The sequence below is a fragment of the Siniperca chuatsi genome, linkage group LG21 (genome assembly GCF_020085105.1).
Source record: "Siniperca chuatsi isolate FFG_IHB_CAS linkage group LG21, ASM2008510v1, whole genome shotgun sequence".
Lineage (NCBI taxonomy): Eukaryota > Metazoa > Chordata > Actinopteri > Centrarchiformes > Sinipercidae > Siniperca > Siniperca chuatsi.
This window is the reverse complement of record NC_058062.1, coordinates 1,989,495-2,003,588: the sequence shown is the minus strand read 5'-3', so window position 1 is coordinate 2,003,588 and position 14,094 is coordinate 1,989,495. Positions and strand designations below refer to the sequence as shown.

At 47.5% G+C, this 14,094-nt stretch overlaps 1 protein-coding gene across 1 annotated transcript; it reads right to left on the bottom strand.

The window, feature by feature from the left end:
• Positions 1–12,432, bottom strand: ubald2 (UBA-like domain containing 2). Its single transcript, XM_044181603.1, has 3 exons — positions 12,111–12,432; positions 6,295–6,351; positions 1–1,993 (listed from the first exon to the last, which is right to left on the bottom strand). The coding sequence occupies exons 1-3, from the start codon at positions 12,378–12,380 to the stop codon at positions 1,640–1,642; spliced, it is 681 nt and encodes a 226-aa protein (XP_044037538.1). The 5' UTR covers positions 12,381–12,432; the 3' UTR covers positions 1–1,639.
• Positions 12,433–14,094: the final 1,662 nt, after the last annotated feature.

Below are 14,094 nucleotides of genomic sequence, written 5' to 3'. Positions count from 1 at the left end.
CCTCTAACCCCCCACAGACAGACAGACAGACAGACAGAAACATGGCAGCTCACCGCCCATCTACGTCAAAACACTCTTAAATCAGATTAACGTGCGTTTTCTGTGAGTTGCGTAACTGAAAGTCTTTTGGCTGAGGTTTTATTTACAAAACTGCCTCTCATTATCAAACCGAGCAGGAAATCGATCTGCCCCGGCAAGCCAGCAATCAGGAAAATTAAAAACTACACTTCCGCTAAAAGTCTGGTCTCTGACAGTCGGGGCGAAACGATTCAGAACCAAAACTACGCTATAAGCGCCGCAGCTCTCCGTCAATCAAGTGAATGCAAACTCTTTCAAATCATCAGATTTGAACTGTACAGTTCGTCTTTCTCCGTTCACCAACCGAACCCCCCCCAGGTCTCAGAGCGCCAACACGTCCTGGTTTTTCCAGGATCCTGAAAACGCTCTTCAAGCATCTGGATGAAAGAATATTCCGTCTGCTGCAACGCGAAGATCTGCGGCTGTTTTTATGCGTATGTTATACACGAGAAACATCTGAGCACAAGTTCTGTGTGTAAAAAAAAAAAAATCTAAAATAATGTAATGTCAACAGACAGCCGACGTGAAACCGACATTTGCAATAACACAAATGACTAGAAATCCAGCATTTAACCGTTCTCAACAGTACGTAGTGTGGTTCACTTCATATGTTTAGATAGGAACGGTAATTATTTAAAACAATGACCTAATATCGTTTATCAGAAGCCCGTGGCAAGGCAGGAAGTGACGTCATGACTCCGGCTCCATCGAACTGATAATAAAACTTTTTTTAATTTTGCGTTTCACGCCGTACAAACTGAGCACGTTACTTCCAGCAGCAAGCCTGTGATTGGATCAGCAAGCTGTCTTAGTGAGCAGCAGAATAATTTGTCATCCAGATTATTTGAGGAGTGTTTTTATTCCAACGATCACCAGATGTTCCTGATGCTCAGGTGTGTGACTGCTGTGACTCACACCTCAGCTCAGCGTTTCGCTGTGTGAAGCACTTTTATGGCTGTAGATGAAACTCCACTTTATGGCTACAGCGTTAATACACATCTACAATCCCCCAAAAAAAAACATAAACACACGTGCGGAAACATTCTCTGATTTGAGCTCCGCTGCTTCTGTTTATCTGCTGGTTGCTGACGACTTCCTGCCAGAGTATTTCTGAACCTCATGAAAGAAGAGTTTCTAAAAAAACCAAAGATCACATGGCTCCTGTCCTCGGTGCTCTGGTGGGTCCTGGGCTTGTTTGCATTGATGATGAAAAGAAGTTTCTGCATCATCCCCCCAAAAAAAAAAAACCGTGTTTCTGGGCTCAGAGACTTTGAAGTTTCTCGTGTCATCAGTGACCCTCCAGGTTCTTCCTCGGCTGGATGACTTGTGATGAAGACAGAGAGGAAGCTGCTCGTCTTCAGTTTAGAAAAACAGGAGAGGGAAACAGCAGTTTCTTTGTCTTTTCTCCTCTCATTTCACACATGAACCCCCTCCACCCCTGAAATACCCACCCACTCGCCCCCCCCCTGATATCGCTCCCCCTCGCACTCCCAAAACATAATCATGTGGCTACACTTGAACCAGGCCTCCCTCCCTGCCCCCCCCCCCCCGCGGCTCAGTCTCATCTCTGGCCGTGGAGCGCCGATACGACGGGGGGCTGCTGGGAGCCGCTGGGCTGAGAGACGGGGGGCCACATGGGAGTCTGTTGCATGTGGTGGTAGTGGTGGTGGTGCATGTGGTGGCCGGTGGGCGACGACGGGGGCAGCCAGGCCGGCTGGTGGCTGGGCGGCGAGGAGGCCCAGAAGGAGCCGAAGCCCGACGTGGAGGAGGGGGCCGGGGGGGAGCAGGCCATGGACACCTGGGAGGGGCCGCTGCCGGCGCTGGAGCCGCACTCGGATGCCCGCAGTTTGGAGAACATGGTGATGGCGTCCGGGAAGTTCGGCGGCGTGGCGGGAGTGTTTCTGGGGGTGCACATCTGTGGGACGGACACAAGAGGAAGGAAATTAACACAAAGTAGTTTTTCTTTAAAACGATCTCCTCGACGTTAGAAACACGCGACTCTCCTGCATGATGTCAGCATCAGAGGTTCATGTTCTGACCAACAGCGTTAATTATTTCAACCTGAGCGCCCGTTTGCCAATCAAAGTTACTCAGTTTATCCGAAATTGACCCAGAATCCAAAAGTGAACCGATTTACTGTAAGATGCCAACTTCTCAAATATATATTTTTTTAAAAATGCAGGGCACTTTGTGTTGCGTCATTTCTTAACGATTAACCGGCTGTCGATTGTCAACACGTTCGATAATAAATGAATGAACTTTACATCCGCAAAAAGGTGAAGGAGGGCGTTTTTAGCTTCGGCTGCCTCAGGACCAGCGGGCGGTGGCTCACGAAAACAGACGTGTAGGCCAAGAGCTCGCCCTCAGTCTGATGCAGGGCTGCAGCCACGACGTCACAGGTCCGAGTCCCACCGATACTTGGACTTTTCATATTTTATTTATTCAGTTAAATTAGTTCTATTTCCCAAGACGAAGGTCTAAATGCTGTAACACAGTTACACAGTTCTGGCTGAGAAATCCCGTAAAGGACTGCATCACATCACACGTGCTGAGCGTCCGTCTGCACAATCAAGAATTGAAAAGTGCCAGATATCGAAGTTTGGTGTTAGATGCTTTGTCTGATTCTCAGGCTGCTTTACTTATTATTTGATCAGACGTTTCCTCTTTTTAAAATCAGGAAACTTTTGTGACTTTAGACTAAATTTTATTTAGGTGAAGGTTTATTTACCACAAACGGGGTCAAAACATGTTTATAGTCTCCAAATTAAGGTATCATTAAAGCGCTGATAACGAAACCCAGCCCAAATCCTTTATTTATTTACTTTTTGTTGGTCTAAAAGATGCCGTATTTAAATAAGTCAGGTTTAAATGTCGTAATCGGCCTTTAAAATACGCCCCGTGTGCACGTTTTGGACCGTAACCTCACAGATGTCCCCTCGACTGTGGATACGAGAGCCGCGAGCGACACGCCGCTAAATGCCAAAAGTCTGCAGTGAGAACATCAATTAAAGTGTAATTTGAAAAGTCGAAACACACACACACACACACACACACACACACACACACACACACACACACACACACACACACACACACACACACACACACACACACACACAGAGATCAGGTAGCAGCCAGAAATAGAGGGGGGGTCCTCTAGAGCAGACACACTGTGCATGCACAGAAATAACACACACACACACACACACACACACACACACACACACACACACAGCTATAATTCAGTCACACTACTCAACTGTCCACATTGCTGTGTTTGGATTATGACACACAGCTGGTGTAATAACTGTATTTCATGCTGCTGTCTGCAGACACATTACTCTCCACCTAAAGTGCAATTTTTGTATTTAATTTTTATTGCAGCGTCCCCGTCTCCTCACCATTTACGCTGGATGTGTTTTGTACTCTCTTAGTTGTTTTTCCATGTTTCATTTAAATGTTTCTAGCGTTCGAGTTTTCTAAAGTTGCTTATTTACACTGCACATCTGTTCTTGTACTTGTGCTGCAGTTCCCCTGCGTGAGATCAATAAAGTTTATCTCATGTTGCTGCTTTGCCAAACTCACCCAAAGCAAAAAAACAAAACAAGCAAACAGTTTTATCTTTAGAAAAACAGTGTGGACCAATGTTCAGTGTTTCAATATTAAAACACTTTCATGCTAAAATTCAGTGAATTTTTCATTTCTAAAACCTTTGAAACATCATTTAGTCACCGACCTCTTTCGCTTGTGTCTCCTTAAAATGAAGAAATGTCTGTGTGAGATTTATTCTAACAGGTTTAATAAAAAGTGAATTTCAATTCTCAAATTGCTTCATTTGAATAATTTTTGGGGCGCCTGAAAGAGAGAAACTATCCGGCATTTCACCAAAAAGACAAAAGTCAGAATTTTGTGCAGAAGAAATATGTTTGTTTTTACAAAACCTGAACATTTTAATCCTGTATAACCATGAAAGTAGGGATTTTTGGCTATGTGTATCTAATAAACACTAACAGCAGAAATGGCCGTGACCTGCTAAAACCTTTTAGCCAGAAATGATTCAGAACTGAACACAAAAGCTAGTTTTGGGGCTCAAATGAACAAATCTGGCAGATTCAGAGCTGAGCTCGAATCAGTTTCGTGCTCGCTCAGTAGTTCTGGGCTAAATGACCTTCTACACTCGCCGAAACTGTGAGAAATCTTAGTTTTCACTCCAAAACATGGCAGCTGTTCAGCGCGTGTTCGGATGCAGGCTGAAGGTTTCCAACAGACAAACGTCATTATCGACCGGTTCCGGCTTTGAACGGCATCATATGAAACGTGAATGACACTAACTGGATCTGACGTGGTCACGAATGAACCCGCATGCTGTCCGGTGCATCGACACATCGAGGATCGGAGCCCGTGGCCCGGTCCCGCCCGGCTCCTCGGGGAGCGCTGGTGTTCAGGCCGGATCTCTGCGTACGTTATAAACAATAACTCATGACTCAACATCACGTCTCACGCACACACACACACACACACACACACTAGTATTCCCACTACACCCATGACCTCATGCATTGACTCCCAACAGACAACAAGCCGCAGAGCCGGTTCTCTGTCCGATATTTTATTCTTCGTGTTATCTTTTAAATATTGGCTCCGTGGCTGCAGACGTCACGGTTCAGTCTTTACGGGTCTGCGCCTGACGTCTCACGAAGTGAACCAGCTTGTGGACTCATTAGCTCCGAGTTGTTTTTATGAAACAGTTCAGTTCAAGACAGACTTTTCACAATAAGAGCCGCCCCTCTGGGTTGACAGTTCTTCTTTGTTTAAGGGCTCTTTATTGCTGCAACACTGACTTCTTTCTCCTCCAAGCTCATGGCCCTTGGGACCGTCCTGGAGCCATGTTGGGACAGCTTGAGCGTAGGAGAAAGTGGATGAGGGGGGTGGGGTGGGGGGTGGGGGTCTACACAGGAAATGGAAACAGCTGACTTGCAGCTGATGCTCCCCCCGAGTGTCTAGCTGCTTCACTCCTTCTCTCAGCCCCGTGCAGCCCTGTACTCTTCCACACACCAGAGCCTCGGGCGAGATGATGTCACCGCACTGCACCCAAAATAATAACAAACCCGGGCTGCCGCCGCCTCACACACACTTCCTCACTCTCTCAAGCTACGACACACTCCTCCCAGAGCCACGGACAGGCACGTACACCAACACGAGGGCGGCGGGAGGAGGAGGAGGACAGAAAAACTGCTGCAGACTGAAACCAAAACACGGCGGCCGCAGATGTTGGCATGCTGTTCCTGCGTGATCGGGTTCAGACAAATCCCAGGATGCAGCGTGGCGGGTTAGTGGGAGAAGATTCAGACATGCAGACGGTTAAGAAACAGGATTGCATAAGCAGCACTGGGCCAAGGACATCTCTCTGTACAGAGTGACGCAAGTCTGCACAGCAACACAATCATTATTCCATTCAAACGGAGTTTTGTCAAGCGAATCCTCCTCATAAGCCGCTAATTATTGCGTTACAGGGCCGCAATTACAGATTAAACAGCTATCACGGCTGCACACGCCCTTCCTTATAGCAGAAAGATCCTCTTAATGCAGCTGTAATCAGAGGCAGACACACCCTCTGTGATGTGGTTTCAACCCAAACGAAGTGAGACGTGTGAAGAGTTTCCTGCCCGAAAGCTGGACGGCCACAGATCATGCGTGACTTTTAGAAGTTTCACATTAAGGAGAACCGATGAATAAAACACCGACGCTTCAACAGTATGGACGTCTGTCCGAGTCCAAAGCTCCCTTCACCTTTAAATACTATAAACGTGTTCACAAGTGCACTGTGGGTAGTTCAGGGGGCCTGGGAATTAAAGGCTTTGGGTTGTTTTATATTGCTACATTATGAGTCTATAACCTGTTCAACCATTTAGCCTTTGCACAAATGCATGTTTTCTACATTTAGTTTAAACTGGACTTGCTCGTATCTTTTTTAGCACCAGCACAGTACCGATCCCTGTTCCTTCCTCGTGTAGGAAAAGCTGGACCGCTTCAGACCGCTGGGAGTCCCGCTGGTGTGTAAAGACCAGCTGTGAAACACCGGAGTCAGTCCAGCAGGTCAGCGGGTGCACCCATCCACCCATCCCACCGTCCGGTACGAGGGAGTCTGCCTCCGCTCAGCCACACATGCCTTAAGTCTCATGTTGTTTTCTTTTTAGCGGAACCGAATGCACTTACCATCTGGTGGTGGTGGCCGGGGATGTTGGCCTCCTGGAAAAAGGAGCTTAAGGCCGTCTGCAGAGAGAGAGAGAGAGAGGAGATTGTGTTTTGAGTACTTTGATTTATGTAGACCACAGAGAGGCAGAGCTGAACCGTCAGCCTACGGGTCAGTGAACACAACTGGTCACATGAGCTCGGGGTTAAAGCTGTTATCTCCGTGCTGGGATCTAAAACCACACAGAAGCTCTTTCAGATTAGCTACGAGCCGCCTGGCTGACTGATACAGAGTGCGAGAGTTTAACCGGAAGACGTCAGCTGAGTTAAACTGGGACTTCCTCCGAGTTTGCAAATATCACAACAAAGTTTCAGTCTGAAAAAGTACAAACAAATGTTCATTAATAAGAAAACTGAAAACCACGAGTCGACGAGTCTACGGCCGCAGCTAATGATTATTTTCGATTAATCGACTGGTTCAGAAATCAGCAAATATTCACATTTGAGAAGCTGAAATGAGTGAATTTATGTAAATATTTACTTTCGTGATTAAATGAATTTTACACCAAACAAAGTTTTTGTAAAAAAAACTTCTCTCTCAGGTACAACAAAGTAGAGCTGAAACAATTAGTTGATTAAACTAATTGGCAATCATTTTAATTATTGTTTAATTGGTAACTTTTCAGTAAAAATGCCCCCAAAATATCGCTGGTTCAAGCTTCTCAAATATGAATGTGTGCTGGTTTTCTTAAGTCTTCTGTGACAGCTAACTGAGTTAAAGCTGAAACGATTAGTTGATCGACAGAAAAACAGTTTTGATAATCGATTAATGTCGTTTTTTCAAGCACAAATGCCATAAAACGTTCGCCGGTTCCTGCTTTTCTTTGGTTTACGAGATAGTAAATGGAATATTTTGGGGTTTTGGACATTTGAAGACATCGCCTTGGACATTTTATACACTAAACAATTAATCAGTTAACTGAGAAAACAATCTGCAAAGTAATTATTGATGGAAATAACCATTAGTCTCTGCCCGACAGCAGAGACTCTCCTGCTGGAGGTGGAGAAGGCGGCCGGCTGGAAAACGGACACACTATAAAAAGTAAACAGCAGGTTTCATGGCTGCCTCGCTGTGCAAACAAGGAAATGAGTTGGCTTCTTGTATTGTTCCTCTTTGTTGTGAACACAGCCAAGGCCGGCGTGAACAAACCACACACACACACACACACACACACACACACACACACACACACAGCAGGCCGATAACAGAGCCGGCCTAAACACGTCGGGGAGGGGAACACATTCCTCTGAATGACTGCAGCGTGATTCATGTTAATGATGGGAAAGCCTCGGGCTGATGCCGTTGTTTCGCCAGAAACTGTTAACTGTTAAGGTTATTCTGCATTATAAGAAAACAAACAAACTGTTTCAGTAGTTTTTGCTGCCGTCCCCTCAGCCGCGGTTTCACTTTGTAAAGCTTTTAAAAAGGACGAATGGAAGTCAGCCTCTAATGCGAGTGAAAGTGCTGTTGGTGTGTTCAGACAGGAGAGCCAAGCGACCGCGACCGTTTGGGATGTTTGCGTTTAAACCAGATTTCGTGACGATCCATCAAATACTCGTCGAGATATTTCACTCAAAAGCCACAAATGTCGGCCTGCTGGTGGCGCTAGACGAACAGTCAGTAGGGTTCATCCTCTGGGGACCGGGAACGTCAGTCCGAACCAACGAGGCGGGCCGACCGCCAGACCGCTCGCCGCTGTTCTGAGGTTATTTCTTCTGACCGTCTGGATGAAATAATATTACGTCTGTGGCAAAATTAAAAACGATTCTTAACCCGTTTCCTAAATTGTGCCTAAACCAAACGAAGACGGTAGCCGGAATCTCCTTGCTCAATTTGTATGACGTGAAACAAAAGTAAGTTGTGTAATATATATATATATTATATATATATATATATATTTATAGATATATTATATATATATCATATATATATATATGTGTGTGTTTCTTTCAGATATTTTATATTTTCATACTAAATCCCACGATATATTTTGCTTGTGTTTTACACACTGAGCAGGGACACGTCGTTTCCAGCTACTTGGATTAGGAAACAAGTCAAAATCTCTTTTTTTTTGTTGCAGTAAATGTTGTTAACCACCTTTTTTTTTTAGTTTTACAGGAAAACTGGATGTTCAGGCCCGAGAATCAAACGTAATGGTAACACGAAACGGGGGCTACGCCAAGCCATGTTTATAAAACAGACAGCGAGTGTGAGCTTGTTTTACTGCTCAGCGTAGCCTCCGTTTCCCCTTCACCCGAGGCCTCTTTCTTGCCAACACTTCAATGAATGCAGTGGTTTCCCCCCGGCCCCGGCCCCGGCCCCCGCCCCTGCCCCCGCCCCCGCCCCCGCCCCCACGGTCTGGTTGTTTGACAACAGCAGCAGCAGTGCAGGAATGTCTGCCGTACAACGTGACACACATAGCAAAGCGTGAAAGTGCTTTGCTGCCATTGTGTAGAGAGCCTCCGAGTCCACGCTGTTCTTTGTCTCCCCTCGGTTTGTTTTTCAGGACCAGGTTTGGCGAGCGTCACTCACTGATGTCACGCCGTCACTTCACATTTCCTGCTGCCGTTAACACGAAAACGTCATGTGTCAGAACGCAGTGTAACTGGCCTGCGACTGACTGCCAGGGTTTAGCACCGCTTCTGTAAAAGTCCCTTTGCTGGAGAGAGGATCGTTTCGTTTCCTCAGCGGTGACAAAGCACCACAGAGAGAAAACAGTCAAGTTTATGTAATATGACCGGTGGTTCCAGCTTTCTCCAAAGTGACACATTTTTACTTTTAACTCGGCATGTTGTTTCCAAGTGTTGCACGCTGTCACATTTTAAACAACACAGATTTTAAAAATAAAAAAGGTACAACATGTAAAAAAATCTCCTTTAGTAAAAAGTTGGAAAAATGGACGTTCTGCTTACAGCAATGAAGAAAACATTAAGTTAAATACATGTATCCATGACGGTAGTAAACATTAGCTTAGTAGTTTAACTAGTTCTGTACAAATTAACCACAAAGTCATCCAAACATTATCTTTTTAACTAGCATGGTTCTGTTTCCTTGCTAGTTTGCTGAAATTTTAAAAGCAAAACACTAATTTAATGCTAAGAACAAAGAACTAACCGATGTTTGTTAAATAATAATGGCTACTGTCGAGTGACTCCTGTGTACTGACCACAGTGTGGCTGCTAATAAATAAAGAATAATAATAATAATAAATAAGTTTTCAGCTAAACAGCATGGCCTCGAAGGTGTTTTGTTGCCCCCCGACGGCTTCAAAGTTAACTGGCCGAAGTTTCCAAACACTTACAGTAAATGTGCGTGAATACATTTCAAACCATGTCACTTTAATGTGAAGAGGCGTTTCTAACATTACTTTGAAAATAACTCATCAAATAAAAGTGTTGCTGTGGGGATGCAAAATGGACACGATGCTGCATTCAATGTCACAATATCAGCAATTTCCGTCACAACAACTCAATGGTTTGTACGTTTTCACGGCATCCGGTTACAATACAGTCTCCTCTCTTCGCACGGTCGACGCCAGCAGAAACAAACCCGCCATCTTCCTGTCGTCAGGAAGATGTCGCCTACGGCTGAATCATTCCTGGTGATGTCACATTTGAGGAAGTCGAAGGAATCAAAGTCCAACTAAAATAACGCTAACCCGCTGACACGCCCTGAAACGCCCACGTCCAAGGTACTGCGCTATTTTCAAGCTCGCCGTACTGCACCTATGATGTCTTCCAGATGCGATATGATATGAACGCCGCATTAATGTTGTTGTGGCTCTGGACCGATGGGCCTCTCGGGGGGGGGGGGCGACGGCCGAGGACAGAAGACGCCTTCGGCTTCAACTCACTGCGTCCTCACGCAGCCAGACACACCGCCACCTGGTATTCTCCAACCTCACAAAAATCTATTAATTTATCAAAGAAAAACAAACAATATCTGGATCCAGCTTCTCAAGCGTGAGGATTTGCCGCTTTTGCAAACTGAATATCTTTGGGTTTCCCTTTAATATATTCAGCATTCAGCATTTTGGCTAACTGACTAATTGTTTGGGCTCTGCTTTACATCTGAAAGGAGATTCTGTAAACCCAAATACACCGACTCCCTGACTAAGTCTGACTCCTCTGCAGCTCCAGAGACAAAGTCCACCACTTAGCGCCCGAGCAAGTTCAGAGGAAGGAGCCAATTAGCAGCCGCCGGGGCCGAGCCGCCTCCTCCCAGCCCCCTGGTGAGCCACCTGGCCCGGCTCCAGTCAAAGCAGGAGAACCGTCCGGAAGCTCGGGCTCCGGCTCCTCCAGGCGCCCGTCAGCTGTTCAACGGGCCGCTTCAGACCAGCCTGCCGTTTATGGTCCGTGAGTGACGGTGCGCCTGTTATTGTTTGGTGGACTGAGAACATGTTACCAGCAGCCAGGCTGAGGACAACCAGGCTGAGGACAACCAGGCTGAGGACAACCAGCAGCCCGGCTGAGGACCACCAGCAGCCAGGCTGAGGACAACCAGGCTGAGGACAACCAGCAGCCCGGCTGAGGACCACCAGCAGCCAGGCTGAGGACAACCAGCAGCCAGGCTGAGGACAACCAGGCTGAGGACAACCAGCAGCCCGGCTGAGGACCACCAGCAGCCCGGCTGAGGACCACCAGCAGCCCGGCTGAGGACCACCAGCAGCCAGGCTGAGGACCACCAGCAGCCAGGCTGAGGACAACCAGGCTGAGGACAACCAGCAGCCCGGCTGAGGACCACCAGCAGCCAGGCTGAGGACAACCAGGCTGAGGACAACCAGCAGCCCGGCTGAGGACCACCAGCAGCCCGGCTGAGGACAACCAACCGGGCTGAGGACCACCAGCAGCCCGGCTGAGGACAACCAGCAGCCCGGCTGAGGACCACCAGCAGCCCGGCTGAGGACAACCAGGCTGAGGACAACCAGCCCGGCTGAGGACAACCAGCAGCCCGGCTGAGGACCACCAGCAGCCCGGCTGAGGACAACCAGGCTGAGGACAACCAGCCCGGCTGAGGACCACCAGCAGCCCGGCTGAGGACAACCAGGCTGAGGACAACCAGCAGCCCGGTTGAGGACCAGCAGCCAGGCTGAGGACAACCAGCCTGGCTGAGGACAACCAACCCGGCTGAGGACCACCAGCAGCCCGGCTGAGGACAACCAACCCGGCTGAGGACCACCAGCAGCCAGGCTGAGGACCACCAGCAGCCAGGCTGAGGACCAGCAGCCCGGTTGAGGACCAGCAGCCAGGTTGAGGACCAGCAGCCCGGCTGAGGACCAGCAGCCAGGCTGAGGACCAGCAGCCAGGTTGAGGACCAGCAGCCCGGTTGAGGACCAGCAGCCCGGCTGAGGACCAGCAGCCAGGCTGAGGACCAGCAGCCCGGTTGAGGACCAGCAGCCCGGTTGAGGACCAGCAGCCCGGCTGAGGACCAGCAGCCAGGCTGAGGACCAGCAGCCCGGTTGAGGACCAGCAGCCCGGTTGAGGACCAGCAGCCCGGCTGAGGACCAGCAGCCCGGCTGCGACACAGTGGCTTCCCGTCGAGAATGTAAACAAAAACGGCCACTGAGTCGAGCACCACGTCCTCAGTGCAGCTAGCTTAGCTCATGCTAGCTACAGGAGCGCATGGCCGCAAGGCAGGACGCTAAAGACGCACAACAATCAACACAAGGAAGTGATTTAAACGCGTCGACAGCTCACAAACAGCCGGGAGACGGATAACCGGCCAGCCGGAGGAGGAGATTAGCTGCAGGCTAAACAAACCGCTCGGCGTTCACACTCACCTCGAACTGCCAGTGGGCCGCTTGAAGGAGCTGCTTCGCCTGATCGGCGGCGCAGCCAGCCGTCAAAACAAACTGGTTGATCATGACTTGATGTCTGAGCTCGTCCATATTCACCGACATGGCCACTTTCCACGCAGCACGCAGTTGCCTTCGAGTCGAAAACAAAACAAAACAAGTGAAATCTCCACTTCGATCGACCCCTCCGGACCGTGAAGCCCAGTCCTGCGTGCCTGTCTCCGCAGCCTCCAGCAGCAACAACAATATTTTCATGTCAGCACCAACAACAAAGAGGACCGCGCTCCTGATTGGACGGCTCCGCGGCGAGATAGTACTAGAGACGCGCTGATTGGCTGTCACGGGGGAAGCGTTTACATTTCACTGCCGCGCTTGTTTTATCTCTCGGCGCCGCCGCCGGTGAGCGGAGTGGAGCAGAGTCGCAGTCACCGGTAACCGCCCCGCCCTCTGCGGCCACGCTGCAGCGCTGTGCACGCGCTTTTATTCCCGTCCGTTACACTGACGTAATGCGTTTGATTGGATGTTTGGCTGAATTCAAAGCGCCGATTGGCCGCTTCGTTTGGCAGGTATGTGAACTAAGCAACAGGTAAACACAGGAAATAGTTTTAAATTTACTTAGATTTTTTTATCATATATTTATTATTTTTAATAGATCCTATTAGTGGGCTCGTTACGAGAAAAATATACTGAAATTGTATTGTATATATACGTAAATGGCCAAATATTAACATATATATATTAAATCATGGACTATATTCAGTATGTTTACAGATATGGACACATAATTATTGCATATATAAAAACTACATGTGCTAAACACTAGTTTTGTACACATAATATTACATAGGCATGCATGTATTTCTAACATGTTGTGATTTATGTTATTTTACTTGTTCGCACCTTATGAGTGTTATGAAAGTATGGCTAAGTATTACATTACTTAACATAGGTATGTATAATATGAATTACAGCTACGTAGCCCACAGGTAACACGAAGAGTCATATGCAGTTCTCAGCTTGTTCTGCAAAATGTTTGAAAATTAAATAATCTTTTTTTATCTAAAACATGTTTTCGAGTAAAAATGATCCACCGAGCATTCAGAGTTTCTCTTCACACAAAAACAGAATTCACTGATGGATAAAAAAGGCCTCATACAAGCATCCTATAATAAAAAAAGAAGAAGAAGCAGAACAATGACAACAAACATTAGATAAAAGATAATAATACACATTAGCTCATAACGCAGAGAGGAAAACAATAAAATAAGAAGTGATCTGCTGTTAACTGTTCACTGTTCTCGTGAGCTCTGGTTTGGTTGAGGAACAGGCGTCTGTGCTTTGAAGGTCTATTTCGAAATGAGCGTTTTGCTCTACAGCCTCGCGGTGGCGTCTGTAACGAATGGGATTTCCTACAGCAGTGTTACCTTGAAGGCATCAGTTTAAATGTTAGAGAAACCAGGAAGAGCGGTGGTTTTTAGGTGTTTCAGGACGGTTCACGTGTGTTCGTTAGATGTCAGGTGGACATTACAGCGTGGTCCTGATGGACTGAGGACTGGCTGGACCAGAACAAGTGAGGGCAGCCTCCGCAGGCTGCCCAGCTCTCTTCCTGCCTCCGGCCTGAATAATTCAGCTGCAGTGTAGGTGAAAGCACAGGTGACAGAGGGAGCCTATCTATTATGTATTGTTGGAGGGTGACGTTACCTGAAGGATGTTTGGTGCTGCTGGACATCAGAAACCTCACATCTCCTGAAGAAAAGACAGACCACAAGCTGTGTATTTAACCCCTTAACCTATAGTTTCCCCTGATATCTTTAAGGTTAAAATCATCTTTTTCCACACCTGTACGTTAATGCACACACACACACATAGACACGTGCGTATATACACCTGTGGATGAGTTCACGGAGGCTGTGGCGTCCGACACCGAGCTATGAGTCCTACTGTCGACTCTAAAGTCAACGGGTCAGTC

What these genes read in the sequence shown, in the direction of transcription:
- ubald2 (XM_044181603.1), bottom strand. Translation starts at nt 12,380, where the DNA reads ATGAAAATATTGTTGTTGCTGCTGGAGGCTGCGGAGACAGGCACGCAG. An exon ending in CGGCCCACTGGCAGTTCGAG is followed by an intron (nt 6,352 to 12,110) that starts GTGAGTGTGAAC and finishes CTCTCTCTGCAG; the next exon opens with ACGGCCTTAAGCTCCTTTTT. An exon ending in CCGGCCACCACCACCAGATG is followed by an intron (nt 1,994 to 6,294) that starts GTAAGTGCATTC and finishes TCCGTCCCACAG; the next exon opens with ATGTGCACCCCCAGAAACAC.